The sequence below is a fragment of the Engystomops pustulosus genome, chromosome 1, assembly GCF_040894005.1.
Source record: "Engystomops pustulosus chromosome 1, aEngPut4.maternal, whole genome shotgun sequence".
Taxonomy (NCBI): Eukaryota; Metazoa; Chordata; class Amphibia; order Anura; family Leptodactylidae; genus Engystomops; species Engystomops pustulosus.
The window spans coordinates 68,020,699-68,047,261 of record NC_092411.1 but is presented as its reverse complement, the minus strand read 5'-3'; the positions used below and the strand labels follow the sequence as shown (position 1 = coordinate 68,047,261).

At 37.5% G+C, this 26,563-nt stretch overlaps 4 protein-coding genes and 1 non-coding gene across 6 annotated transcripts in view; 2 read left to right on the top strand and 3 right to left on the bottom strand.

Moving 5' to 3' along the window:
- Nucleotides 1–463: 463 nt before the first annotated feature.
- On the bottom strand, nt 464–6,119 carry GPN3 (GPN-loop GTPase 3). The gene is made up of 8 exons (XM_072143172.1): nt 5,937–6,119; nt 4,720–4,828; nt 3,773–3,940; nt 2,763–2,887; nt 2,384–2,499; nt 2,195–2,291; nt 1,517–1,645; nt 464–830 (listed from the first exon to the last, which is right to left on the bottom strand). The coding sequence occupies exons 1-8, from the start codon at nt 5,982–5,984 to the stop codon at nt 765–767; spliced, it is 858 nt and encodes a 285-aa protein (XP_071999273.1). The 5' UTR covers nt 5,985–6,119; the 3' UTR covers nt 464–764.
- Nucleotides 6,120–6,172: 53 nt separating this feature from the next.
- Nucleotides 6,173–14,012, top strand: FAM216A (family with sequence similarity 216 member A). Of its 2 annotated transcripts, none has more exons than XM_072143198.1 (6): nt 6,173–6,489; nt 7,122–7,156; nt 7,588–7,712; nt 12,107–12,221; nt 13,231–13,291; nt 13,542–14,012. In XM_072143198.1, exons 1-6 carry the CDS (start codon nt 6,401–6,403, stop codon nt 13,624–13,626), a joined length of 510 nt encoding a protein of 169 aa, XP_071999299.1. In that variant the 5' UTR covers nt 6,173–6,400; the 3' UTR covers nt 13,627–14,012. The 2 variants fall into 2 exon arrangements, with proteins under 2 accessions (XP_071999299.1, XP_071999308.1); XM_072143207.1 differs by having other exon boundaries at nt 7,021–7,156.
- A 1,479-nt stretch (nt 14,013–15,491) lies between these two features.
- On the bottom strand, nt 15,492–25,441 carry VPS29 (VPS29 retromer complex component). Its single transcript, XM_072143185.1, has 4 exons — nt 25,298–25,441; nt 17,758–17,949; nt 16,985–17,220; nt 15,492–15,921 (listed from the first exon to the last, which is right to left on the bottom strand). The coding sequence occupies exons 1-4, from the start codon at nt 25,298–25,300 to the stop codon at nt 15,804–15,806; spliced, it is 549 nt and encodes a 182-aa protein (XP_071999286.1). The 5' UTR covers nt 25,301–25,441; the 3' UTR covers nt 15,492–15,803.
- LOC140087914 (small nucleolar RNA SNORA49) lies at nt 19,766–19,894 on the bottom strand. Its single transcript, XR_011850044.1, has one exon. It is a non-coding gene; the product is annotated as a small nucleolar RNA SNORA49 (small nucleolar RNA).
- Nucleotides 25,442–25,459: 18 nt separating the features above from the next.
- Nucleotides 25,460–26,563, top strand: part of RAD9B (RAD9 checkpoint clamp component B) — a 28,960-nt gene continuing 27,856 nt past the window's right edge. The window contains exon 1 of the mRNA XM_072143157.1: nt 25,460–25,665. Within this exon, the coding sequence (XP_071999258.1) occupies nt 25,632–25,665 (34 nt within the window). The 5' untranslated portion in view covers nt 25,460–25,631. The remainder of the gene's footprint in view (nt 25,666–26,563) is intronic.

Genomic DNA, 26,563 nt, shown 5'->3' with positions numbered 1-26,563 from the left:
GCTACTTGCTAACAGAAGCCATCTGAGCTGGTCTTGTAATGCAGGGGCAGATGGCAGAGAGCTCTGCAGTGTGCAGACAATAGAAACTATTCATGAGAAGAATCCAACGTCAGAAGATTTATGGTCGTATCCAGGAACAACCAAATTGTGAACAGCAGGACTGATAGAGACAGGTTGAAATTTTACTGTGAAATGTTGTATTTTTGTTAATAACAAAGAATGTGTTATTTTGTTATCCTGCGTACATTTAAAAATCTTGTCTTCATGGGAATACGCCTTTAATCATATTTCACTAAGATACAAGGAGTCTCATCCTTGGCACTGTGATCAGTCTGTGCAATTCCCCTAGAGCATGGTCGTCTGGCAACCACCTACAGTAAAAAACAAAAGTCCACAAACGCCCCCAATTTTATACAAGCTTAAAGCCCACGTAAGGCATGTCAGTTGTTATGTGTAACAGATGCAAAACTTCAGAACATCTTTATTATGAGAATAGAAAAATAAATTAAATTAGAGAATCATAAAAGTACTAACTACTGTACAACAAAACTGACCAATCTTATAAAAATTATGAATGTGGTATATGTATTAAAGCCTCAGTTCAGCTATTTTTTTTTAAATATATCCGACTTAGAAGACTCCGTTCTGTATGGCATTGCAGGCAGGTTATAGATCAGCCACACCTCACTACTTCCTCAGTATACAAAGTGGAGTCAGGGCAAAATCCAAATTCCCTTTACAATGTAAATATTGTATCATCAACTTCACTGTTCATCTGCTCGGTCCTGGAAGAATTCATCAAGATTCTGGGACTTGTCCTCTTCCAGTTCCTGTGGGGAAAATAAAACAATTGGCTTTACACTCAACTTGTAGCAATTTATAGAGACAAGGTATCATTCACAGGAACATGGTCAGTTTGTGAAACGTGGACTGTACCGTGACCTGAACAATGCTTTGAGGACAGGACTCCAAGCATCACAGTTAATATATAATTGTATCATCACTAAAATCCATTAGTTTTATTATTCAGGTCTAAACATTTGCAAGGAGAATATGCATCTCTCCATTATGATCGGTCCATAGTACAAGACCTTACATGTCAGCTTTCCTAAAGAGCCTCTTATACGGCATTATAATTAAGCCAATCATCAGAAATGAGAGGTCATAAAAAGATTCATTCACAGTAAATGTCCTAGCGATCAGCTAAAGAACGAGCAATTGGTTGCATCCTATACCCAGCATTGTAAATATAATGGGATGTTTACATGTGCTGAATGGCCTAGTTTTAGTATCCTAAAAGTGGAGGGGCACCAGGTATAAGAGATAATGTGGATTGGATTTGTAAGAGACAAAAAAACAACTTGCTTCATCACTTGTTACACTACTAATCAAGTTCACAGCTGCACCACTTAAAGAAGCTTAGTTTGGGTGCTCGCCCTTGTCACTGGTTTGACTCTCCACCTCTTCATGCATAAAAGTAGTTACACTACTAAATAGATAAATATAAACTACTTACTTTTGGCTCTTTGAACTCTAGGTCTTCCCCATATTGTATAGAAAAATCTATATGCTGGAGAACAATATTAATACATTCTTCATCAGATCGATCAAATGGCAAGAACCGAACCATGCTGTAGTCGTCAATCTAATACATAGAACAAATAAACTAAATTAGATTACATAGCACTGCGTTTATTTTCTGGTAGGCTAGTAGTAACCCAAAGGGTTAAAAATTCCTCATATATTACAACAGAGTGAAAATACAAAATTAATTTAGCCTTTAAAAGGACTAGGCCATTTTCGTTTTAGCATTTCCTTTTTGAAACTTTTTAATTTTTTTAATTGTCTCCCTAGTTACTTTAACCCTTGGGCGTGTGATCGATCCAAACATATATTGGAACACTACAGTATTGCTGTATATTAGGATTTTCATACATATCTATAACACTGATCTAGATTGTGTCACATGACAGGCCGAGGAGTCTCACATAGCCATGGGTGTTAACATCAGATGTTTGCTTTATTGTGCAGCAAACACTTGGTGTGTATGAAAAGGGCTCAGGTTTCGAAGAGTAGATGTTAAATTGTATTGTACAAAATGAAAATACATGCGTGTCAAGAAAAAAAAAAAAAAAAAAAATTATAAAAAAAAGGCAACGTGGAATGAATTCTAAAAATATAATCTATAACTTACTAATCCACAGATCGCTTTTGTCAACTTCTTGAATTTCTTACTTCTCAGCTTACTTGTTGAGTCTTCAATCATCGAATACATGTCTGGGTCTAAAAATCTGTCAATGGAGAAAGCAACGTGGTCGGGTACATGCTTCATATATTGAGAGACTACAGTACACATTAACAAAAAGGACTATGGTCATCTTACTTTTCGATTTCCTTTTTAGCCTTTTTACTCAATAAATCCATCTTTGTCATGATGTTGCACTGAGGTATCTCCAAGGAGACCATGGCACTCAAAGCAGCCATGACACCTGAAATGAACTGAAAGAAAAAGAAATAGTTGTAATAATGCCCTTCCAAATAGCATAATCCTAGCTAACTGCATCATGGCAGGAGACCCGTGTCTCGGAAACTGTACCACATACTAGTGTTATAACCAGAGTGATACAATGTCATATCAAGCGGTAGAATGGAACTGGAGAGCAAATTAAGGGGGATTTGACACTAATTTTAAGTCAAGGCAGATTCTGACTGAGATACCCTATATTTTGAGCAACATGTCCATTTCCCATATTTAAACATACCTTGAAAGATTCCACCATGAACTGAGAATCCACCAGGAACACTCCACAGACTCTGAACTCCCACTGCTGAAGTTGCTCCACCAGGTACTTCATAACTGGTAGGTGCGTGTATAGTTCAATCTGACCTAGTTTACATCATACAGGTCAATTAAAACGTGAAGCAATGTATAATATTTTTATGGACCATTGTACAACACTGTGTGTCATGGCCACCTTCATTATAGGTGCTATGCATACGTTGTAATATAACATTACATTTAACATTATTAAATAGATTCTAATGGAAGGAGGACCTGATATTAGCACATCCCATCCATTACAAAAAGAAGTCCATCCAAGGTGAATAGCAGCTGGAATGAACAAAATATGTAGTGGCAAAAGCACCAAATAAATGAACTGTTGGATAATTAAGTTCATAATTAAGGGGCACATAAGCTCTCCAGTCAGTCAAAGTTATGTATCCCCTAAGTTAATATATCCCCTAATCCTGTGGGTAGAGGAAATGTTGTCTTTGTGGGCAATGCCCTTTAATAGTGCACTTAAATCTATTTGTTCGATGAAGTAGCACAATGTCACCCCCATTTAATGCTAACCCCTCATCAGGAATTAGACAAATAAACCACTATCAGTATGTTATTAAGCAGCCAAGCAGCTTCTAGATCATATTGCATTTATGGTCCAGTGTGGTGGCATCATCAAGAAAATCAAATTTGAAGTGCGGTGTAAATTGATTTTTATAAAGTCAAAGAGGCGGAGAGTTTAACACTCAAGTCAAACTTTCCCTGCCTCAGCATGCCCCCTTTACTGTAATTGATGATCCGATGTCCAAGGACATCATTGACCATCTCTCCCGAATTCCAGCGCATTATGTAAATCACAGTTGAGGAGGCAATTAGAAACAGGGAGAGCTTGATTTCAGTGTTAAACTTTTAAGTTGATTTTCTTGAGGATGCCAATTTCTGATGACAGGTTCCCTTTAAGTAGAAGATTTATAAAGAAAATACAATTACCTGGACAGTCAAACAGTATGTAATCATCTTCAGTGTGCCCCAAACAACTCTCCAGCCAGTCAAAGTTATTAGCAAAATATTCCATACAATACACTAGTCCTCCATTAGGGCCAAATCGCAGGGAATCATCTTCCATCACATCATCTACTTCTATGAGCTCTCGGATATCTGAATCAGGATACAAAACACATTAGGAACAGAAGAAATAATTGCAAGGTTCTATTGACGCTACTGTCATATGAAGTAAACCTGTTATACATCCTGTTATGCAGGATGAGATGGTATTTTTATTGCTACCATTTTTGGGACTGTATGACCTTTTGATCACTTATTCTTAGCAGCATAAAAGTGGTGTTTTAGACATTAGGGTGCTATTATTTTTAGACTTTCTAGCGTAAATTACTGAAATATTACAGCATTATCGATCTGTAATAGTGTGCTACTGGCACACTGTTACAGATTTCTGTGAATCATAGTTCCTTGAGTCTTAAAAGGACTCTAGGTTGTCATAGGGACAGATCACTGCTCCTCATGGAAAGCAACGATCCAAGCCAAGCAATATGCACAAATCAGCCTGTGAGCCTTCTCCATACGCCCTTAAAGGCCTTGTGACGTACCATTACGTTACAAGTCTTTCAAGGAATTGCCTGTGAATTTACACCCGGGGCATAGATCATAAAGGTCATTCCAAACAGGATCAGCGAAAGATGGATGCCAGACTGATGCCAAACCAAAGCAAACGGGCTAGGAATAACAGATTTTAACGTCTGCTTTTCATGGCCGATTGACGGGTGTTGGCGGGTGTCATTTTAAACATTTGGCACGTCTTCATTTTTGTTGTTCTGCTTCTACAATGCAGTAATGAGTGCAGATGCATATGTAGAATTATATGCAATCATTTCACAGTTTCAGGAAAGTTGATACATATAATTTATGTTGCAACTTACCTGCCATGACCGGGTAGTCAAAATATTCTGCTGCAGGATCCAGATTTACAACCTGAACCGACCTGTTCAGAGCCTCACAGTGCTGGACCATAGTAGAACAGTAGGTGCTCTGCAGGGAGATCAATATGTTGGAAGTTCACTTTTTTATGTTCTATGGTTTTATGTAAATTCTAACATAACACTTTTCCTTTATTTCACTTTAAGTTGCCCTACACTGTTTTTGGTGCAATTGTTGGGGTACACAGAGGGCTACAAAAATCTGGTCTATGGAGTTCTATTTCACCTTCATGAATATAGAGACAGTTTTGGTCCCGCGCCAATTCATTAACCTCTTGTGCTACAATCTGACATCCCAGTGAAAATTATTGCACCAAAAACATGAACCCTTTGCCAAAAATGATAAATGACCCACCTTGACACTAAATTACAATAGCATAGTTGGCCTTAGTTAAATATAAGGACCCTTGGATGTGAATCGTCCTGTAAGATTTTTCAGCGCAGAAGTGGATACGACTGACTTCACTGAACTCAACTGATCAATGATCTCACCCACTTGTGGAACATTGTAGATGGAGCTATGGCATGGTTTTCAGCAGAAGATACTTGGCGGTTTATTAGGCTCCTAATTATTACAGTGACCCCTTTGCATTTTATCTGGCAGATTTCTGATAGATTTGTGTACGATTTACAAACACACTGGATGTCTTTGACAAATCTTAACTTTTAACCGTAATAGTATACACTTCACCATCTGTAACATCGTTATATATTATTGCAGTATATACAGCGGTGAACATGAGAGCTTGGCGTCACTACCTCCCCAACTCAATTTGTACTATTCATGTACATGCAGCCTAATGGAGTGATTCTCATGGATAGTATCTACACTTCGTTCAAAGTAAAACAAACTTGTCATTTAAAACAATCGCTTTTTCTGTGGTGCAACAAATTTATCACATGAGAGCAACATAATTGTCACAAATTAACATCATCTTTATATCAGCTTTAGGGATCACTGTATTATGTAACATTGGGAATGAGGTTTTCATAGGACCATTGACAAAGTCAAAGGCTAATGCAAGAAAAACTTGAATGTTCTGGATGTAGAACGTGAATAATGTGCAGTACAGCGTCAGTAAGATTATCCAACTTCTCCTGAGCTGAGCCGTGTCTATCCGTATGTGTGCTATAGGGTAAGCTCCTCTGGCTAGCCTCACCTTCCCACTGCCCGCCGGGCCCATCACCAGCTGCGCATAGCGAGGCATGCTCTCTGCGATGTCCGCCGGACAGCTTGAAGTTGAGGCGAAATAGTCTTGTTTACACGTGATTTTACTTCCGGAACAGTACGGTGGCCGATGGGGTTCATAATGCAGCAATTATTATCCGCGCTAGAAATAAAGTCATTCGTTAAATTCAATTTTTTTTTAATCTAACCCGATACATGACTCCCCCTTGTAATAAGTAATAGGTTCGCAGCAGGTGCCGGGTATTATAGTCTCTAGCACAGAAGATTGCTTTTTGGCACATGCGCAGTAAAGACGGCTCTTGCTCCTGTTTAGCATTATGGATCTTCTGCAGAAGCATCCAAGGAGGAGGCAGGTGTGAATCCTTCTATGTGTGAATGTTACCATGGGGACCTGGCATGTTCCTAGAAGGAGGGTGAGGCACCTTAGAGAAGAAGATGGAGGGACACACATCCTATAATGTCTCCACCTCTAAGAATACGAAAATGTCACATATGAAGCAAGACCATAAGAAACCCATTGAAAGGTTGGTCAGCAGGATATGGTTTTATATATATATATATATATATATATATATATATATATATATGTGCATTAGAGGGGAGGGTGTTAGGGTGCAGTTACACGTTGCATTTTCAATGCAGAAACGCATATTTACTAAAATGCATTTGTTTTGTACAATTTACGATGCCTTTGGCTGGTGTGAAAGCGTTTTTCTGCATTGATTTAAGTATAAACAGCTGTGTTAACATTTTCACAACTGCTTACACTTCCAAAAATGAGAAAAAGCGTTTTTACAAACCAGCCAAACGCATGATAACATGTAAAAACGCATGTGTTTCTGCAGTGTGTTTAAAAACACATCCAAACGGCACATGTGACCTCACTCTTAGACATATTGGATTCATTGCAGTTTTTTTGGGTCCCATAGATCAGGGGACACTCATTGAGCGAATTATCCTGGACCTCTTGTTAAAATAACACTCAGGGTGAAACGGATAGCCATCCCAAAGAGCAACAATACAATTACAATGCTAATACAACAATGCTATTACAGAGAATAGAACAAAAGACTCCCTGCTCTGTCATTTGGAGCTGAACTGTGGTTTAGGTGCCACCCAGACATAACTTTCCTTGATCATATGCATCTTTCTTCAGGACTATGGATTTCAGTCAAGGGGATACGGAAGAAGGTAAGTGCCCATTCAGAATTATCTCCTATTTCTAAAATAGATATGCGGACACATGATATTATCACTGCTAAATGTACACACTGGAGATTACGAAACAATTCTGACCGGAGCTACATTCAGACAAAAATGGCTGTGCTACATCTTTCAGCTGCAGTTTGGTGGGGACATCAAACCCCATACAAGACCCCCTATATTTTTGCTGTCCCACCTCTCCAGCTTAAGGGCATTGTCTATATGAGCTGGTACCCAGAATTTAACCACATAATCCAGGCGTGGATGAACTGTTTTTTGTGCAGAAGTAATATCGCATCCCTATTCCATCAGTAGTATCATCATCATGCAGTAAAGATAGTTACTTCTTTATGGCAATGAATATGTGTTGTAGACCAATCAATTCCACTCATAATAAGTGATAAGTTTATTTTTTTAAGGAGCTCATAATGATAAGAATTCAAAGGATTCCCGGAAAGGATGCCCCCAAAGAGTTGTTCCTTTAAGACAACAGGTTAAAACAATCAAAATTCCCAGGGCTATGAGAAATGAAGCTTTTCTGAAGGTATGGTCTTACTATATTACATATTTTATTTACTTCACTTGACAGAAGCAAAACGCACTGGAAAATGCAGGTTAACAGGGAACTTGATATATATAGCTTGTGATAAAAATAATAAAAATGTATTAGTAAGGTGACAACGCACCTATGCCTGTATAAAAAATACACCAGGAAGGTTTACTCTATCCCCACATATAACACTTATAGATCAAAAGACGAAAGAAAGGGGAAATGAATGAAGACTAAGATGCCATTAAATAGTAATGAAAAAGTGCAAACTTTTATTGGTTACATTGTGTTTGATAAAAACATGTACGAAAAGTAAAAGGAGAACTGGCTGCAGGAGACAGAAGTTCATATAGACCAGGAACTTGAGATACAGACAATAAGTGCTACAAGGTAAAAAGCATGCTAATAACAAAATTCAGTAAATACGTTATAGCAGTATATATGCCCAAATAATTAACAGCAGTGAAATGGTATTGGCGTATATATCATCAGGTGACTAAGCTAGTCATTGACCCTATACATTTGACACAGCTGAAAGTACCAAGTCTGTACTCATAGTTACCTGGTCGCTTGTCATCAGGAATTGGCCTGTATTTTCAGGTAGCGTACCACCTTCTAGTTTTTGTTTCTTTCATGGTCCAGTGTTGTGGCATCATCCAGAAAATTAACTTTTAAGTGAGATGTAAATTGGTTGTATAAAGTCAAGGAGGCAGAGAGCTTAATACTAAAGTCAAGGTTGGGAGGTCTGACCACCTCCTCCACCTTGATATTTTTCATCGGACTTCAGGAGATTTGGTTAGTGATGTTTCTGGGAGCCGGACACACTTTTCATAGTCCTCCAATGTTAATAAGTACGGTAGTCTTCTGCTTACAGAAAGAAGCCTAATACAGTTGTCCACCAAAGGATTGCAAAAAGAATATATAGGAAATGTGTGAAGGGGCACTATTGATAACCCTCTCTGTGGGATATAAATAGTTCGAGTGTAAACAGCCTTTTTCACAGGAAAAGTGACATTACTTATAATTCTTATGGTGTTGCTGATTCAGGCTAGGATTAGTGTGAAACGACTTGTCCCTGGAACGCATCCTAATTGCGAACTTTCTCTCCTGTAATGTTCACCAATTTTAAAGATGTATGAATAAAAAAAAAATAAAGAAAATATTTTTATAGAAGTGGTGAGTGCCAACTATTCTTTTCTCCTATTTGTTGTCCACCAAAGGATGTCTCAACCTTTTGTTTCTTTGTAAGGAAAATCTAGGGCAGATATTTTCGTAATTCCCATCTATCATCCCATTGAAGAACAAATTTCACCAAACCTAAGTGATAACAGAAAGAAAGCAGAAGACGGGTCTCATATAAACAATTCAGCAGAACATCGTAAAATCAGATCCTAATGGGTTTGGACAGCTACGCCTTTGTGCTGGAATGGCGGAGGATGATGGCTTGTTGCTAAGCTAAAGAGGTCTTTGATCTACTTAAGGGAGATGAAAAGATGCAGGACAGGAGAAAATTGCTTTCAGAAAGTACATCTTAAAATGGGAATAGGAGCAAATGAAATGTAGATGTGCCGTTATCCTGAGTGTCACATGTTATATAAGACATGTTTTACTGAGGCCATTACAGCTTGGTGGGCTAGGTGTAACACGTGGCAACAGAATATGTGGAATTGCACGTGGAGGCTGGTAATGTCTATGCAGATTCCTATATCCAAGTTCAAGGACCTCACCATGATTCAAAGCAAAAAGCATGATCTCACCATGACTAGTTGTGCCTGGAGATTGAATGGATGGGGCTGATTTGCAATACCAAAAGCAGCCAGTGGACAAGACAGCCTCTATTTCTGGAAAACAAGTCAACCTGTTTTCCAAATCTCTGCCATGGTTCCCAAATAAAAAGAGTCACAACCATTAGTGATGCCAGTTCAAAGCTATTATATCTAACCAAATGTGGATCAAACCAACAACTAAAATGAAAAAGTTGTAGACATCATGTTAATGAAATCTCTGAGCAATCTCTGTAAAAATGTTTTTAAAACAATGCCATCAAATATGAGTGACTATCATCTCATGGTACCTATCTGCATTCTTCTATGATAGGGGTAGTCATCCGTTGAGATGAAACACATTAAAGCAACGGAACAACACTGGATGTCCAGGAAAACCTTTTTTTTTTTTTTTTTTTGAAAATATAAATCTTTATTACAATGTTTACATATTTTACATGCATGTTTCAAAAGACCATACAATATACTCTAAAAGTGTATACATTAATTACATTAGTCTTTTAAAATCCTTCATCTACAAAATTTTCCTTTATGCTAACATAAATATAAACCCTTGACATAAAATGCATTGTTTATATAGGATTATTGCTTAATAGGATTATTGCAGTGTAGTCCCTTATGGCATCTAATATATAAAATATATATATCAGTTATTCTGCAACTTCCCTTTTCCTACAAACCCAACACACTTTTGCCAAGTCCCCCCCCCCCCCTCCCCTAAATGGATCCGCTGGCAGCAGGAGTGCGAAAGAAGCGGAAAAAAAATAAATAAATAAATAAAATAAAATAAAAAATAAAAAAATGTATATATATAAATATTAAAATTAAGATTAATAATATTCAACTATGTGTTTTATTGCCAACATGACCAGACCCTATTCCATTTATGCTCTGTACGCAACATCTTGGATCGATTACATTCATATTCCTTTATCTGCATGGAGAGTCTCCACCAGTTCTCTACATTTGGAGGGGACTTGGAGCCCCATTTTCGGACTATGATTATCATTGCCATATTCATCAGCCTACTAATCAGCCTACCATGTAGGTTAGTCAAACTCGGATCCTCCACTAGGCTAAAAATTGCTATGTGAATCACTAGGGGTAAATTGATTTTGAGAATGTGATCAATCCTTCTGAAAACTTCTTTCCAAAAGACCTTTATAATTGGGCACTGCCATACCAGGTGAAGGAAATCTGCGTCCGGTAATTGGCATTTCCAGCATCTAGATTCCTTCTTTAACTTCATTTTTAGCAACGCCGCTGGAGTGTAATACACCTGGTGCAAAACATTAAAATAAATTAATCTGTGATTCCAATTTAGTGAACACAATCTAGGGTTTCTGTGAATTCTCTTCCATTCTTCCATACTCATTGTCCCAATCACCCCTTCCCATTTATTTTGGGATTTGTGTATCTTGTTCCTAGAGTGACTATCCCTTATAAACCTATATAATTTAGATAAAGACTTATTACTATCCCCTTTCGTTTTAATAAAATCTAAGCATTTATGTGAATCCAGTTTCATTTTTATCTTGTGCAAATTATAGTTCATTACATGTTTTAGTTGCAAATATCTAAGCCAGTCTTCTGATCTCAAGCCGTATAACCTTTGCATCGAAATAAGTGATATAAATTTTCCTTCTATCATAATCTGTGATATGTACCTCACTCCCTTAATCCACCAAAAATTTTGATCATCCATAGCCATTACTCCCGTCAAATTAACATTAAACCACAAAGGGGTGTCATTTAAAAAACCATTTATTCCTAATATCTTTTTAGTGGCAGTCCAAATTCTCTTTAAAGTCTTACCCAGCAGATATCCCTGAAAAATTTTTCCTTCTAAAAGGGAGCCCTCCAGAAGCTCAAAAATACTTTCTGTTTTGCCCTGTGTCATCGTCACCAATTTAACCATCAGTGGAGATGTCCAGGAAAACCTTGACATTACTGATTAACTCATCACTTGTCCTCAATCTGGTGGTAGGTCACCTTCGATAGGTTACTCATGGTTAATTTATGACCATTTAGGTTACATCTTCTTCCTTTAAAGGGGAAGAACTTTTTTTCTCTGATCCAAACCTGATCTTCAACATCTTCAAGAACTTAAGGATGAAGTGCTAACCTGCACACTATTAGTACACTGGTTAGAGGGGCAGTCACACCACCGCACATTCACAATTGTGGCCTAAACTGCCTGTATCTCCTTTTTTTTATAGATCACACAACCACAAGCCTGTTGTCTTCTGAAAGATGAAAATTTTTATCTTTAATATTACACTATGGTACTATAGAATTGAAGATCGGGACATATGAAATGATACTTTCCCTTCAGCCTATAAAAGTGACAGATTTCTGGAAAAACATGACTCATTTGACTTTGAAGGAGTTTATTTTTTTAGATAAAATATAGAAGAGGCAAGGAGCCTGTCAAGTCACTTGGACAACTAAATGATGTAGCTGCTACCCAAGTTTGAAGAGGTCTTAGCGTTCTGATGTATAGAATAAAAATTTGTGAATAAAACGGTCATAAGCCCACGTCAGTTATGTTGTAATAGAAAGAGAACATGCAAATATTTTTTTAATATACATTTTCTTTTTTAGCATCCTGACCTTACTCTGGGACAAAAACGATATTTATGCAGCATCGCCAGAATCTACAGCGCCAATAACATGAGAGCCCTGACAGAAAAACATCTGCAGTCACAGATAAGATGTGGTATGACATGATGAAATAAAACAGAATAATATGGGGCAATATCTGCTTCCCTCCATGATAAAACCACAGCAGTTTGTTGTGGAAAATATTTTAAATATTTAAAACAGTAGCACTTTATTGAATGGGATTTATCCATATTCCATACACACAGAGTTACAAAAATCTGCAGCATGTCCCTTTTTCACTGGGGACTTTTGCCTAGAATTAAAGGGGTTGGCCATTTTTCAATAAATCTCTTCTATTGAACAAGTATCTGCATGTATATGTACCTGTGTCTGTGCCTTAGAAAGCTGCATACTTTACCTGTTCTCAGTATGCTTTCTCCTGCATACACTCCCTGTACCTGCTCTAGGTTGTGCTTGTGACGTCACCCTATGTCTCCTCACAGTCTGTGCACAGTGAAAGGAAGAGGCGAGGGAGAGGGAGCAGGATGAGTCATAACTGTTCTGCTGCAGCTCCACCTATTCAGCAGAACTCAGAGATGTAAATCTCTCACTTAATGAGCATTCAGGGATTATCTACAAGGAAGTAAAGGCACATGGGCAATTTAGGTAAAGAAGTGAATGCAGAATTACCGCTGTGTAAATTATATATCCTAAGGCTAGTTTTGCATCCCTTTGGCAGTTTTGACCCTTTCACAGATCCTCATAAATTATAGTCTAGGAGTGATACATAAATACTGGTTTAGACTAGGAACATGCTCTACTATATAATGGATTCAAAAAATGGATGGCACATGGAAGATTTACACTATGGTCACATGGAATAGACCCTTATCCAGACCCTTTTGCACCCGATCTGCAGGGAAATCCGTACCCAAATCTGGTACTATTTGTACCATTTCTACAAATCTGGCTGATAGAAATATACAGGATACAGAAATTAGAAAATATATTAAAGTAGAACTTGAAATAATGAAAAAAATGAGGAGACCATGATAGATATGCAGATACATCATTAGGCTGATATGTGAATTTATTGATCTACTTTTTCACTGAACTGTATACAGGTTCAAAGAAACTACCAGCTTCAGGAAAAAGCAAGCATGAACTAAAAGGACATTGTAGAAGGTACATCTTTTTGAAATTAGAAACACTATAGTATCTTGATGAGGTGACTATCATATAGTAGCATTCTGTATTATGGAAATATTCTTCCATTACTTATTTTTGGAAACATCTCCCCAAATCGGTGGCAGACTGATGCACCAGTAGCGATAGATTGAGTACCTTCACCTTTGTAATGCAGAGCAATCTCTGTAAAGCCTGCTGACGATAAAACAAACACTTTGAAGACACTAACTTTGTTTTTTCTGTGTAGAGACTATACAGCAACTTCAACTACTAAAGTGTCACAAACCGTAGACGATGTATGTGAGCAGATTACTTGCCTTTCCATGAAATGAAACCAACTGTGACGGCTGAAAACACTATAAATGGAAATTTTTTTGTATATATTAATTTCAATAAATGTTATGCATCTATTTATTGTACCACACTGTGCCCTGTACACTTTTCATTTCAATAAAAACTTGAGATAAGAGAAAAATTTTATGAAAGGATAAAAAAAAGATGTTTACATGGCACTTAAATTATCAACATTTTGCTTTATAAACAGCATTGGTTTCCAAGATCTCTAGGCAACCAAAGTTATGTTAGTTTACTAGGGTGAATTAATTGTCCACTTGCTAAAATTCTAGAACACCCCACAGTGAAAAAAAAAAAAATGTCTGTCTTACATTTGATATGACCACTTCTTACATGTGTTCCTAGCTTTTTATGCCAAAAACAGTGGAGTTGGACAGATATAAAAATTGTATCATACTTCTACATATTATACTGTCAGACAAACAAAAACTTATCTTACAAATTCAAAGGGGGAAAAAAACAACAATATAGAAAATATAGTTTACCGGAATATTCCTTACCTGAAGTCCTAAGGCAGCACCACTTGTAATTTCCTGGAGTCCTTAGACAGCACAAATACATTTGTCAGGATATAGGAGTCACTACTGTGCACTTTTTTTTTTTTTTTAATTTTCAATACAGTTAAAATGGCCATTTATTGTACTGGGAGGATTGTAGGCATTCCAATTTATGTTTATGACCATGTGGAATAGTTTGTATTGTTAGGAATTGATGAGCTTTAAACTGTATATGTGTATATGCATCTTACTTCTGTATAATATGTAAATTTCTTTTGGATCATCAATAAATTGATATGTATGAAACTAAAATGGCCACTGATTTAAATGGACTTGCAGTGGATTCAGTTAGTGTATATTTGGAGAACTCAGAACAGAAGCCACTGAAATCAACGGACATTTCCTTTAAAAGGATCCTTTTCCTCTCTTTATAAAAAAAAAAAAAAAAGACTCAATTGAATGCATTTCACTTTATCTTCTCCTAAGGGTTTGCCAATATCCCATAATGCTTCAGCACAGCATCACTTGACCAATCAGCTGGAGGTCTGCTGCAATTATCATCCTCATCTATATATTCCTAAATAAATGGAGTTACCCTCATAATAGCATCAGGATGGCTGAGCTGTGAACTCCTATAACTCTCTAATTAATATTGATATTCCCCTCGCAAGACTGTGTGGTGCATCATATTTCACACAGTAAGTTCTGATCTAAGTTATGGGTGACATATAGATCTTCATAGCCTGTCACCAGACAGAGATTCACATTACCTTCATAAAGTGTTATGTAGACATAGAAACAGAATATAAAAGTACATGTGCAAGACCTACACATGGAATACCATAATGAAACAAGGATTTTTCTTTTGTTTTAGGTGTCATTTTAACAAACATGCCAATAACTGATGACCCCTCCTTATACAGTTTCTTGTAAAACATACAGAAATTAAGGGAGGCAAAGCTGTATTGAGTATTCAAATAATAAGCAGAGGTTCCTTGCCACAATCTTCTAGAATACAGCCAATGTGGTTTTCAGGCCAAACCCTAAACCCAATAACATTATATATACTCGAGTATAAGCCGATAAGTATAAGCCAAGGCCCCTAATTCTACCACAAAAACCTGGTAAAACCTATATTTTATTTACTCGAGTATAAGTAGAGTTTGGGTTTTCAGCACATTTTTTTGTGCTGAAAAACTAGGCTTAGACTCGAGTATATATGGTATAATATATATATAAAAATGTTTACAAGAAAACTAGGAACTTTGTAATTCTCTGGTTTTGTGAGTGAAATTCATTAAAAAACTCAAAGTGTACACAAAAAAAAATCTATTCATAAACGGTAGGAAATGAAAAAGTATTTGTTTTAATTTGTATAGTTATTTTGAATCATCAGTGAATGTTAACATTTAATGTTATATTTACAAGGTTCTTTATTTATACAGGGTATTAATTATTTGTGGCACACTTGTTTATAACACATGTAAACTAAGAAATCACTAGTTTGTTTACATCAAACATTAAAGCAGCAGGAGGTGAAAAAAATCAGGTTACGTTGCCAGTAGGGGTTAAAAGCTTACATAGACTGCCTAGAGATGTTCACCGATTAAATACGGGTTTTTACGATAAAAGGCAATAAACAGTTCAAAGGATTTGTTTTAGGACTTCTTGTATTCAATTCTTTCTACTTTGACATCATCCCCGATCAGTTGGTAGACGTAGGTGACGACTGTTGAAGCTTGGATATCCATGAGAACAAAAGAAGGAATGATGTTGCTAAAAGCAAAGAAACAATGTCATCAGTAAAAGGAAGAGAATCTCACTAAGGTAATCAAATGACAATTTGGAATAAGTTACTATTGAAATAACACAAATTTTGGATATTAAATGACATGTATTGATTGTTTAGCAATTTTCTCCATCTTCAGTCTTCGTCTTTCGTTCTCCGTTGTCCCCGAGTACCATATACAGTGCACATGGAAACCATATATCCAAACTAACATGCTAGATTTAACGGGTCAGTATGATTACCGCAATACCAAATTGCTATATTTTTGCTTATGTTGTACTGATTTTGTACAATAAAACCTAATGTCGGGAAATCTATTATTTTTACATTACCATTTTCCAAGTAGCATAACTCTTGATTTTAGGTTTATATAGCTGGATGAGAGCTTGATTGTTGCATGACATGTTGTGCTTTACAACAGTACCATTTTTGTATTGACATATTGTATGGTATGTGGCAATACTATATGTGAGATTTGTATGGTGAGTTTTTATTTAATATGTAAGTATAATGTATGGCAGTGCAGTGTTCACTAGCTTTATCAAAAGCTATATAAAGCTAGCAGTTTAACACTGTTTTTACTGGGGTAGCGCTAGGAGCTGCTTACTTTAGTTTTTTTTAGGGCAACCTTTCCTCTTTAAAGATGCACAGAGAGGATAAAAGGCTGACAAGAGGAGGAAGAAGTATTTTTCTCCGATAGCATGCATCACAATTAATAGCAATAGCTTAACCTACAATTACACTTTAAAGTTATAAGACACTCGCAAATAATAGGAGAGCATTCTAAAAAGAATCCCACAGATTTACAATCTTCAAATTAGTCATTTTGTATTTAACAGTCTTGGTTCCAGATTTAACAGTATATAGCATGTAAACCTTACAGCTGCTGCTCATGCAGGTCTTACATGAGTAAGACTTGTGACTTCTTACACATTTTACAATAAATGTGAAAGATGGGAATAACCCCTTTTACTTTTTCCATGAATCTACAGTTTTTATACATCTGGAAACATCTACATAATTCAGACTATCAGTAAACAAATGACTTACTTTTCTAAAGCATTGTAGGCTCCTGTAGCTGACCCTGGGTTTATATAAAACTTGTTTTCATGTTCAAACGCTTCAAATTTGTGTGTATGTCCTGAAATCATGATATCTACATCAAGCTGCCTCTGCAACAATGCAAGGCTGGCCATATCACCCCAGGGAATCACTTGGTGACCATGGATTAAACCAATCTTAAACTGGCCAACAGTCACAACCTTTTGTTCTGGATAGTTCAAGTTCTAAGAAACAAAAAGACATTTTATTAGAATTAAAGAAGTTTTGTCAAATAGACATGTCAGAATAGAAAGTCTTGAGGTTTCAGGCATTAGCTGCATAAAAAAAGTCCAAAAACCAAACACATTAAAATTGTAGCTTTATTTAAATAATTAAACTAAGTATCCTTCTTGCTAATATATACAGTAAAAAGGCTGTGGATAAATAAAAGGGGATATAACTGCAGCATCAGACTACATAGGCTTTGTTTGTATTCTGTAGCTATGGAGACAAATAACAGACACGAGAGAAAATGAAGCTAGGATTTGATAAATAATCTAGATTAAATGCATTGCTGCATTGGTATTAATACTAAAAGTGTAAATATAATGGAGCCTAGTGCTATATAGTGTTGCACTAAAATCACAATGTAACCTACAGGGAAAAAGGTTATATATCCTGATTGCTGTTGATGTCCATTCACTTTATGAGATAGATTTAACTCTATTATTTATATTCCAAAATAAAAAAAAATGTAAAAGGAAGTTAAATAAAATAAGAACCTCATCAAAGTCTCCTCTGACGATGTGAACATCTCCAGCCAATGTCTTGAGGTAGTCATAGCTTTCCTTGGTGCAGAGATTCCCGGTGCATAAAATGTGTTGTATTTTACCAGGGACAAGCAATTTTTTGAATTTTGCTGGCAAGCTGTTACAGCGATGTGGGATGTGCAGATCTCCTAGTACCAAGACCAACTACAACAATGAAATAAGAACAGAAGTATATATAAAATTAAATAGCACTCATACAATAAATTCAGGAAGCAATCAAAATAAATGATAATGCATATAAAACATGGCTTATTGTAGAGAAGACTCCATGCAAGTGTTACAAGATCATGTGACAGGGAAAAAATGCCCAGTATGTATCACCACAAACATAGAACTCAGCTATAAATTTAAGAAAGTCATTTATAGTCATTTTATTTTTGTAATTTTGTCGAAGCATAAGATAACTATGGAACAATCTTCCGTTCATGGTGTAAATGCATTTGTCCACATGATTTTAAATCACAACAAATTATCATCACAGCACATTATTAGTAAATGAATCACTCAAAATATTTTACCTAGATAAATCAACAGGAATCGGCAAAATGTGATATTGCTTTCAGAAGTGAGAGCACTTGTAATGCCAAGGGGTATGTTCACCAGCAGCAGACGTTCAGTTTTTCAGATGCTATTTTTGATGTCCAAACCAGGAGTGGAGTGAAAATAGAGGAGGAGTAACTCTTCTCAGTGATAATCCTCACTCATTATGATCTACACCAGCTTTTGGCTTTTTAAAACTACGTCTGAAAAACTGACCGTGTGGATACACCCTAACAGAAATGTTTGCACCTGAAGCCTGTATTTAAAAGGGGTTTCTAAAAATCTCATCCTCATGCTGAAAACACAACCCGATTCATATGTATGGAACAAATGCTCCAATAACCGGAGAAGCAAACTGAACTGTACTGTGGGTTTACACCCGTCAATTTACTCAATCCTGCAAAACATAAACACCGTCTCTATTATAACTTCATTCCCTGACCACGCTCGTTTATGGTAACACCAGTAATTATATGGAAAGGGGAAGGCATTACAACTACTCACATTAGCTAAATCAATATCAGTTTTGGCAGAAACCCTTTCATCTACAATATATTTGTTTGGCTGTACACACAAATGACACAACATACAACAGCAATCAATAAGGGCCAGGTCACATCTGCGCTATAATTTCTGTTGGGCTCTTCTCTACAACTAAGTACTAAAGATTTTCCATTCCCCATAGGGTTACATATACAGAGGGGTAGCCAACACCATTTAATCCAAGAAAAAAAAAAAAGTTACATGAGCTGCAAAGTTATATTTTTCACTATAAATGAAGGGCACGATGATAACCCTTTAACGCAGATGTGAACTTGGCCCAATTCTGACCTACTGTAAGACTACAGACACAATGCAATTGCTTATTCATTGGTACTAATATAGGGGAAAACAGAACAGTCTGAAGTTCCAAATGTCTTGACTTGATGTCCATGGAGAGGCAGATTTCTTAAAAGGGTTAACTATATTTATACAACTATAATTAACTACTATTTTACACATTTATTACATTTTACCTTTTCCCTGCTTGCAGATTGAGTTTGTGTTTTAGTTTCTAAAGGGATTTTACTGCAAAAGTTAAACATGGCCATGGGCTGTCTATGTACTGCAGCGCCACTGTATCCGAGCTGGCAATTAGAAGTGTCTTTTCTAGGTGATCTGGTGTGTCATGACTAGTGACGGACAGCACCGGGATCAAGATGAAGAGGAGCCGAAGTGAGTATTTCTAGGTTTTTTTTGTGTTTGTGGAGTGGTTGATTTTCTTTAATGATCTAAGCTGCAATTCTACAAACAACCGATAGACAGCTGTGCTTCTATCTATGGAACAATGCAACTATGTTTTGATTTATTTATTTTTTTAAACTCCAATTATTAACATTAGATCACAGAAAAACCCGCAGAATACATTTGACAAAAATGATATGTATGTTCACAATCAGAAAGACAGAGGAAATTGTCTCCAGGGTCCATGATCTGAACAATTAATTTATCCTCAAGTAATGCCAGGGAATGTACAGACAACAATAGCCCTGGAGTAAGGATGAGGAAGCAACCACATCTATCAAGTCCTTTACAACCCTGAAATGGGTTGTCCACTTAAAAAATAAATAAATAATTGATATGGTTGGTGTAAGGAAAAGTTGGAAAAACAATGTACTTTCTGTATAGATTCCTCACGGTTTTCTAGATCTCTGCTTGCTGTAAATCTATAGAAAGCTTCTACTGTAAGTTTACTTCCAGTAAAAATAAATATGTCTATGGTCATGTAGGTGCACGAGCCATTAGTAACACATGGCTCGTTAGGTCACACGTTGTGTTTTGTTTGCGTATAACGCATGCATTTTCAAACCCCTGAAGAGGAGATTTGCCCAATTACACTGTTGTCAACATTGCATTTACAAAACGCAAGTGTTAATGCAATGTTAACACACACGTGTTAACGCATGCATTTTGTAAACACAACAATGTAATTAGGAAAATCCCCTCAGGGGTTTGAAAACGCATGCGTTATACGCAACATGTGACCGCAGCCTAGATGTGTCCTATGTCACAAACAGACAACACTGCTACGGAAAGGACTCCTGACATCTTAACGAACGATGATGTAATGAGGTCTTACTTCTTAACTAAATTACCGCACCTATACTATAATCATGTTTATACTGTCTTCACTGCAGTTTATTGCAGAAGCTTTAACTCCTTACGTCATACGTTTTTAGTTATGCGTTTTCAGCCCGTTAAAAAACGCATGCGTTTTTGTGAAAACTCATCCGTTTTTGTCTATTTTTAATTAAGATAATTGAGAAAATCGGACTAAAAGGCATGCGTTTTCAAAAACACAAACAGTTTTTTAACGAACTGAAAACGTATGATTAAAAACGGGTTCAAAACGCTGTGATAGTACACCGCGTGTCGGGTGCGGGTGTGCCCACTCCATAGCCTCCATGGTGCTAGTACCGATCACGGGTGTTATCACCACGATCGCCGCCGGCAAAGGGCCGCCATCTTGCCGAGGATTGTCCCTCCCTGTGAGGGGGTGTCAGGGTGCAGCGATCTGTTGCCATGACATCTCATTTTAACCCTTTCATTACAATGTGCAATCAGAACATTGTAATGAATGAGGAGGCAGTAGTATGACAGTAAATGGTAGGATCAATCAGACAACCTAGGGTTAAAGTACCCTAGGGAGTATGAAAAATAAATATAAAAAAAAAGTAAAAAGAAAAAATTATAATTAAAAAACCCTAAAAATTCAAATCCCCCCCCTTTCCCTAGAACTGATATAAATATAAATAAACAGTAAAAATCATAAACACATTAGGAATCTCCGCATTCGAAAATGCCCAATCAAAATATAATTACGGTTTTTCACTGTATTTAACACTGTAAAGGAAAAGTCGAAAATGGCACTTTTTTGCCATTTTAAAAAATTCAATAAAAAGTGATCAGAAGGTCGTACAGTCCTAAAAATGGTATTGAAAACGTCATTGAAAGTCGCACAAAATGACACCACCCACAGCTCTGTACACCGAAGTATGAAAACGTTATTAGTGCCAGAAGGTGCCAGAAGATGCCAAAAAAAATATAAAAAAAATCTGTACAGGAGGTTTTAATTTTTGGAAATGTATGAAAACATTACAAAACCTATACAAATGTGGTATCTCCGTGATTGTACCGACCCAAAGAATAATGTAGACATGTCATTTGGGGTGCTCAGTGAAAGCCGTAAAATCCAAGCCCACAAGAAATGGCACAAATGAGTTTTTTCACCATTTTCACAGCATTTGGAATTTTTTCCTGCTTCCCAGTACATGGCTTGGAATATTCAATACCATCACTATGAAGTGCAATTTGTTACGCAGAAAACAAGCCATCACAGGTTTTTGAAGGTGGGGAGTGAAAAATGGAAATGAAAAAACAAAAAAGGGCCAGGTCGTTAACGGGTTATTCCTATAAACGGGAACCACTCAAAATATTCAAAGCTGGCATGGAACATAGCATATACTCCTAAAAAAGGACAATAACTGCACCATTTAAGTCAAGAAATCATGTTGCCTCCCTATGTAGACCAAGATAAGATTTGGAGTAAGCTGAAACACGAGCGTAACAATGTATTACAAACAGAATTAAGTTTTACTGAACATAGTTGCAACACCATTTTTCTTTAGAAAGAGAACAGCTGATAGCAAGGACTACGTATTTATCCAACAAAAAATGTAAAATTAGAAAGGTGCTCAATTGAAGTATGTAAGCGGTGGGTACGTGCTGCAGTAGCTCTTCAAAACACAGCATACTTATCCACAGGATAACGGGAAAGGAACTTTTTAAAGGGGTTACACAGTAATTAACATAATGGCTGTCATTAAATATTCTGGCCCCTAGGCAGAGAACAGAGCCACATTGATATACTAGACCAGGGATCCAGAACCTATGGCTCACCAGCCAGATGTGTCTCTTGATGGCTGCATCTGGCTCCCCTGGGTCATAAAGAGCATTGGAGCAAGAGGTAAGTGATTTTTTTTTTAATCTTTGCTATGGCTACCCAACTACGGAGGGAGGGAGGGAGGGAGGGAGGGAGGGAGGGGGGGGGGGGCTTGTGCATATTGTAGGGCTCTCATGAAGTTACATTTTAAAATATGTAAAGTTCATTGCTCTCCAAGCCGAAAAGGTTCCAGACCCCAGTCCTAGACTGTGGAGAAGACAAACCTTTAAGTGTTATCTCTGCTTCTTTTATGATTTCATTATATTTGGTGGAAAAAAGCAATTCTCAATAAACCAAGTCCCTCAGGTGATGTTGGTCTTTTGAATAGGGCTGAATCTTCCCTAAAACTATAATTTACTTGGAGACCAAATTAAAACTTAATACATAAAATTAAAGCAACAGCATCAAAGCTTGAATGACTCCCAAGCCTCCTAGATTTGACCTACTATATACAAATGTTTGCCTTTATTTGTGCGGGTGCTGAATATGATGTGGCTGGAGAATGTCTTATATAGCAGCATAATGTGAGAGATGCAAACGGTAGGGGTAGATAACAGAAACCAATCATTGGTACCTCACCAGTGTTAGTAGATGATTAGCAGAAACTTACTCTGTGCCCAGGCTTATGGAGGAGTTGATTGCAGACAAGGGAGTATGAAAAGGTGAAACATGAGCGATGTTAAATAAAAGAAAGCAAAAGAAAATGGGTGACAAATTAGGAAAATGAATACAAAATAATCAATTTGGGATGTTATGAAAGAAAATGTTTAAGGTTTTTTTTTTTTAATACAGAAAAGAATGGAGAATATTATTAGACTAAAAAAAAAACAAAAAAAAACAAATAATGATCTAGTATACATAATGCCCTTTCAAATGACGAACAGCGTGCATTTGTGTTTTTCATTCCTTTCCTTTTCCAAAGGGAGTCTTGTCAGTTGCCTTAAAATGCTGAAAGTGTTATATGTAGTGTTATATGTCCTATCCATGGATTCTGTGGGATTCCATTGTGCAGCCGGGTTTTTCAGAACAAACCTACTCATGTGCAAATGGCCTTAGTCATGAATTTGATCCAGCAGCCATTTACATTTTACCATATATACTCGAGTATAAGCCATCCCAAGTATAAGCCGAGGCCCCCAATTTTACCAAAAACTGGGAAAACCTATTGACTCAAGTATAAGCCGAGGGTGGGAAATTCATTGGTCACAGTCTTATAGTATAGAGCTAGCCCCCCAATGATGTGTAGTGTACAGCCAGCCAGCCCCCAGTTTGACCAGCACATTAAAAAAAAAAAAACTTATATACTCATCTTCTGGTGGTCCCCTATGCTCCCATCCCAGTGGCTCCTCTTTTTTTCTTCTCTCTGCTGTATAAGCCGGCAGAGACCCGGACATGCCCTCTGCCGGCTAATACAGCAGAGAGAAGAAAGAAAAGGTGGGGTTTTCCAGCACATTTTTTGTGCTGAAAAAGAAAAATCGCCTTATACATGGTATTTCTTGTATATGGACTGGCCCAAAATATGGGTAACATGTTCTAGGTAGATTTTCTAAAGGAATACATTTATTTATTTTTTAAACATAACTTATTTCCCCCACATTGCCCGCTCTTCCATTTCTGCTGATAAAACATCCTACAGTTGGGACATTAGGGATAGAAAATCTGAGCTTGGCATCATTGAAAGACTTCCACACCCACAAGCTCAGAGTGAAGGAATATGTAGTAACTTTTGATAAAGGAGAACCACATTTTGGCCCTCTTACAGATGGCCCCTTCCCCTTTTGGAAACATCTCTGTATAAAGTTGTATATCAACCATATTTCCAGAACTGGACTCCCAGACTTCCATATTACTAGGAGTCCCAGCCTTACTACTGAACAAAGCAACACCACTGCTTTCTAAGGGTTAGTATCCTTAACACAGCCATCCAGATTAGCAGGATCCTTTATTTTAATACTGGATTTATATTTATGTAAAGAGAGAGAGGTTCCTCCGAGCTCTGGCTTCACCTGCTAGCAGCACTTCTACCATGCCTTCTGCCTCCACCGGCACCCCTTCATTGTGGCAGCGGGTAGCACCAATATGCCCTCGAACTGGGTTATATCATCTACTAGTGGAAGTGCAGAAAGGGGGAAGGGGTGCTTAATGATGCTGTAGCCTGGAGGGGCTCTGCTAATGCCCCCAAAAGCAGTTCTGCCCCATTTACATAAAATTTAAAACAAAGTAGCCTGCTAGTGTGAATAAATAAAAGTATGGGGTATTAACAATACTAACACAAAGCAAAGCTGTCACTTTGTAAAGCTATCAAGTGTTATCTTTTACGGTAGATATATATCTTTTTTTAAAAAAAAAAAAACCTACTTCTAGGGGAATCCAGCACTGAATCTCATTCATATAGAATACATTGTGATCGTATGTGACTGTCACTGGTCATGATGTAATATTACATAGGACCACTGGTGAATATGAATGCAATATCAGAACGTAACATGATGTGACAGTCAATGACAACTTCAAAACTTACAAATACAAAAGCCACAGTTCACCCTTAACCCCGACATCTACTTCTTAGTCTATTTGATATTAGATGTGTCCCTACCCTGTGACACACCATATGATGCGAGTACAGATTGCTATTATTCTTGTAATACTGTGATCACTAATACCCCAGCACTCCTCATATGGTATTTATGGAGGGTAAACCTGATCGGAAACTAGTCGGTAGTAGCCAAGGCATCTGCTTCAATGATCCCCCATTAACAGAGCGCCTGAGATCATATGACAGCACCAACACCCATCTGCAGACACTACAAGCAGCAAGGCCCCGGCTCACTGTGCGCCTGTATTACGGCGCTATTAGTCCTGTTCCGCGATGTAACCTGTAAGGAGGACTCCGTCCCTGGAAGGGGAATGAATACACGAGCAGAAAAGAGATGTTACACCGCCGGGCTCTGCGTATTGCGGAGCTCTTACCATCCTGCAAACCGGAGCCGACAGCCAGAATGGAATGAGCAAGAGAGCGAGTCAACCAATGGGAGAGCACTAACCGCTGCCAATCACAAGATGGCGTCAATAGCCAATAGGAATTCTTACAGTGCGACACTCAGAAGATGAAACATGTGACCAATTTCCTACGGAGCACAGGAAGCACCAAAATTGCACAATAGTCAAACGAAATGCTCGGGGTGTGTGAGGCGAGAAAAGAGAAATACGTCTGTGACTTGTGATCTGTTCCCGTTCTAACAAAACGAGGCGGATATATTAATGTCGAGGTCCTTCACATTATACCCCAGTAACTACCTTAAACATGAAGTGTGTCATTCCTGGCGGACATTTGAAAGGTATCAGGGTCCATTTTTACCTCACAGAACTACAACAAAATTAGTAACTTAATATGAAGCAATAGAAAACGCCTAGTATTATCTTTCCACAAAATATACTTTCTCCATAACACATAAGCTTACTTGTTGTTATATGTGGGGCAGATTGTAAGGAAACCACTGCTAGTCGCCGGCTTGTGCTGCAGTACCGTACACAACATGTAAGCGGATGTGGCGCTGTTTTAGAACCACAAGTTTTAGCCTTCCCGTACACTCCAGGATAATAAACTTGGGCAGGAATAGGACCTCCTGTGAATCTGTCGGCACGGGCAATGGGCACATACCACGTGCGTGAGCCCTTAGAAGAGACTGGGGACGTGCTAGGCGTAGAAACAATGGCGCCCATTATTGCCAGTCTCTGTTTACAAAAGCTAACAGTGATGTTGCAACCAGGACTGTAGAGTTGGATGAAACTGACAGAGATAAAGTGGACTGACTCCACAAACATATACTAAAGTTTAACAATTTAGAAATTTCCTACATACCTGTTCTATTCCTGATCTTAGGATTTAGGCCAGGGGTAAGCTACATTTATTGGTCCATGGGTCATATTGTCATACTGCTCAATTGTAATAGACCGCATCAGTAACCAGCAACAACAGTGCAGCACAAAATTCCAACCCAGAAATAATACCTGCCACAGTACAGCAATAAATACCACCCCAGAAACCAAGTACAGAATTCACAGCAAACAATAATAGTGCAGAACAGATAATAATAGTACTGGAGACCCCCAGAGCATAAAGCTATTAATACTGGAGACTTGTAGACTAACAATACTGGAGACCCCTGAGCAGACAGATATTGATACTAAAGACCCATAGAGAAGACAATAATACTGGATACCCCATAAGGCATA

What these genes read in the sequence shown, in the direction of transcription:
- FAM216A (XM_072143198.1), top strand. Translation starts at nt 6,401, where the DNA reads ATGGAGGGACACACATCCTATAATGTCTCCACCTCTAAGAATACGAAA. An exon ending in GAAATGAAGCTTTTCTGAAG is followed by an intron (nt 7,713 to 12,106) that starts GTATGGTCTTAC and finishes TTTCTTTTTTAG; the next exon opens with CATCCTGACCTTACTCTGGG. An exon ending in GCAGTCACAGATAAGATGTG is followed by an intron (nt 12,222 to 13,230) that starts GTATGACATGAT and finishes AACTGTATACAG; the next exon opens with GTTCAAAGAAACTACCAGCT.
- GPN3 (XM_072143172.1), bottom strand. Translation starts at nt 5,984, where the DNA reads ATGCCTCGCTATGCGCAGCTGGTGATGGGCCCGGCGGGCAGTGGGAAG. An exon ending in CATACTGTTTGACTGTCCAG is followed by an intron (nt 2,888 to 3,772) that starts GTAATTGTATTT and finishes GATGTAAACTAG; the next exon opens with GTCAGATTGAACTATACACG. An exon ending in GCTAAAAAGGAAATCGAAAA is followed by an intron (nt 2,292 to 2,383) that starts GTAAGATGACCA and finishes CTCCATTGACAG; the next exon opens with ATTTTTAGACCCAGACATGT.
- VPS29 (XM_072143185.1), bottom strand. An exon ending in TCAGAGGAGACTTTGATGAG is followed by an intron (nt 17,221 to 17,757) that starts GTTCTTATTTTA and finishes TTTGTTTCTTAG; the next exon opens with AACTTGAACTATCCAGAACA. An exon ending in GCCTACAATGCTTTAGAAAA is followed by an intron (nt 15,922 to 16,984) that starts GTAAGTCATTTG and finishes CTTTGCTTTTAG; the next exon opens with CAACATCATTCCTTCTTTTG.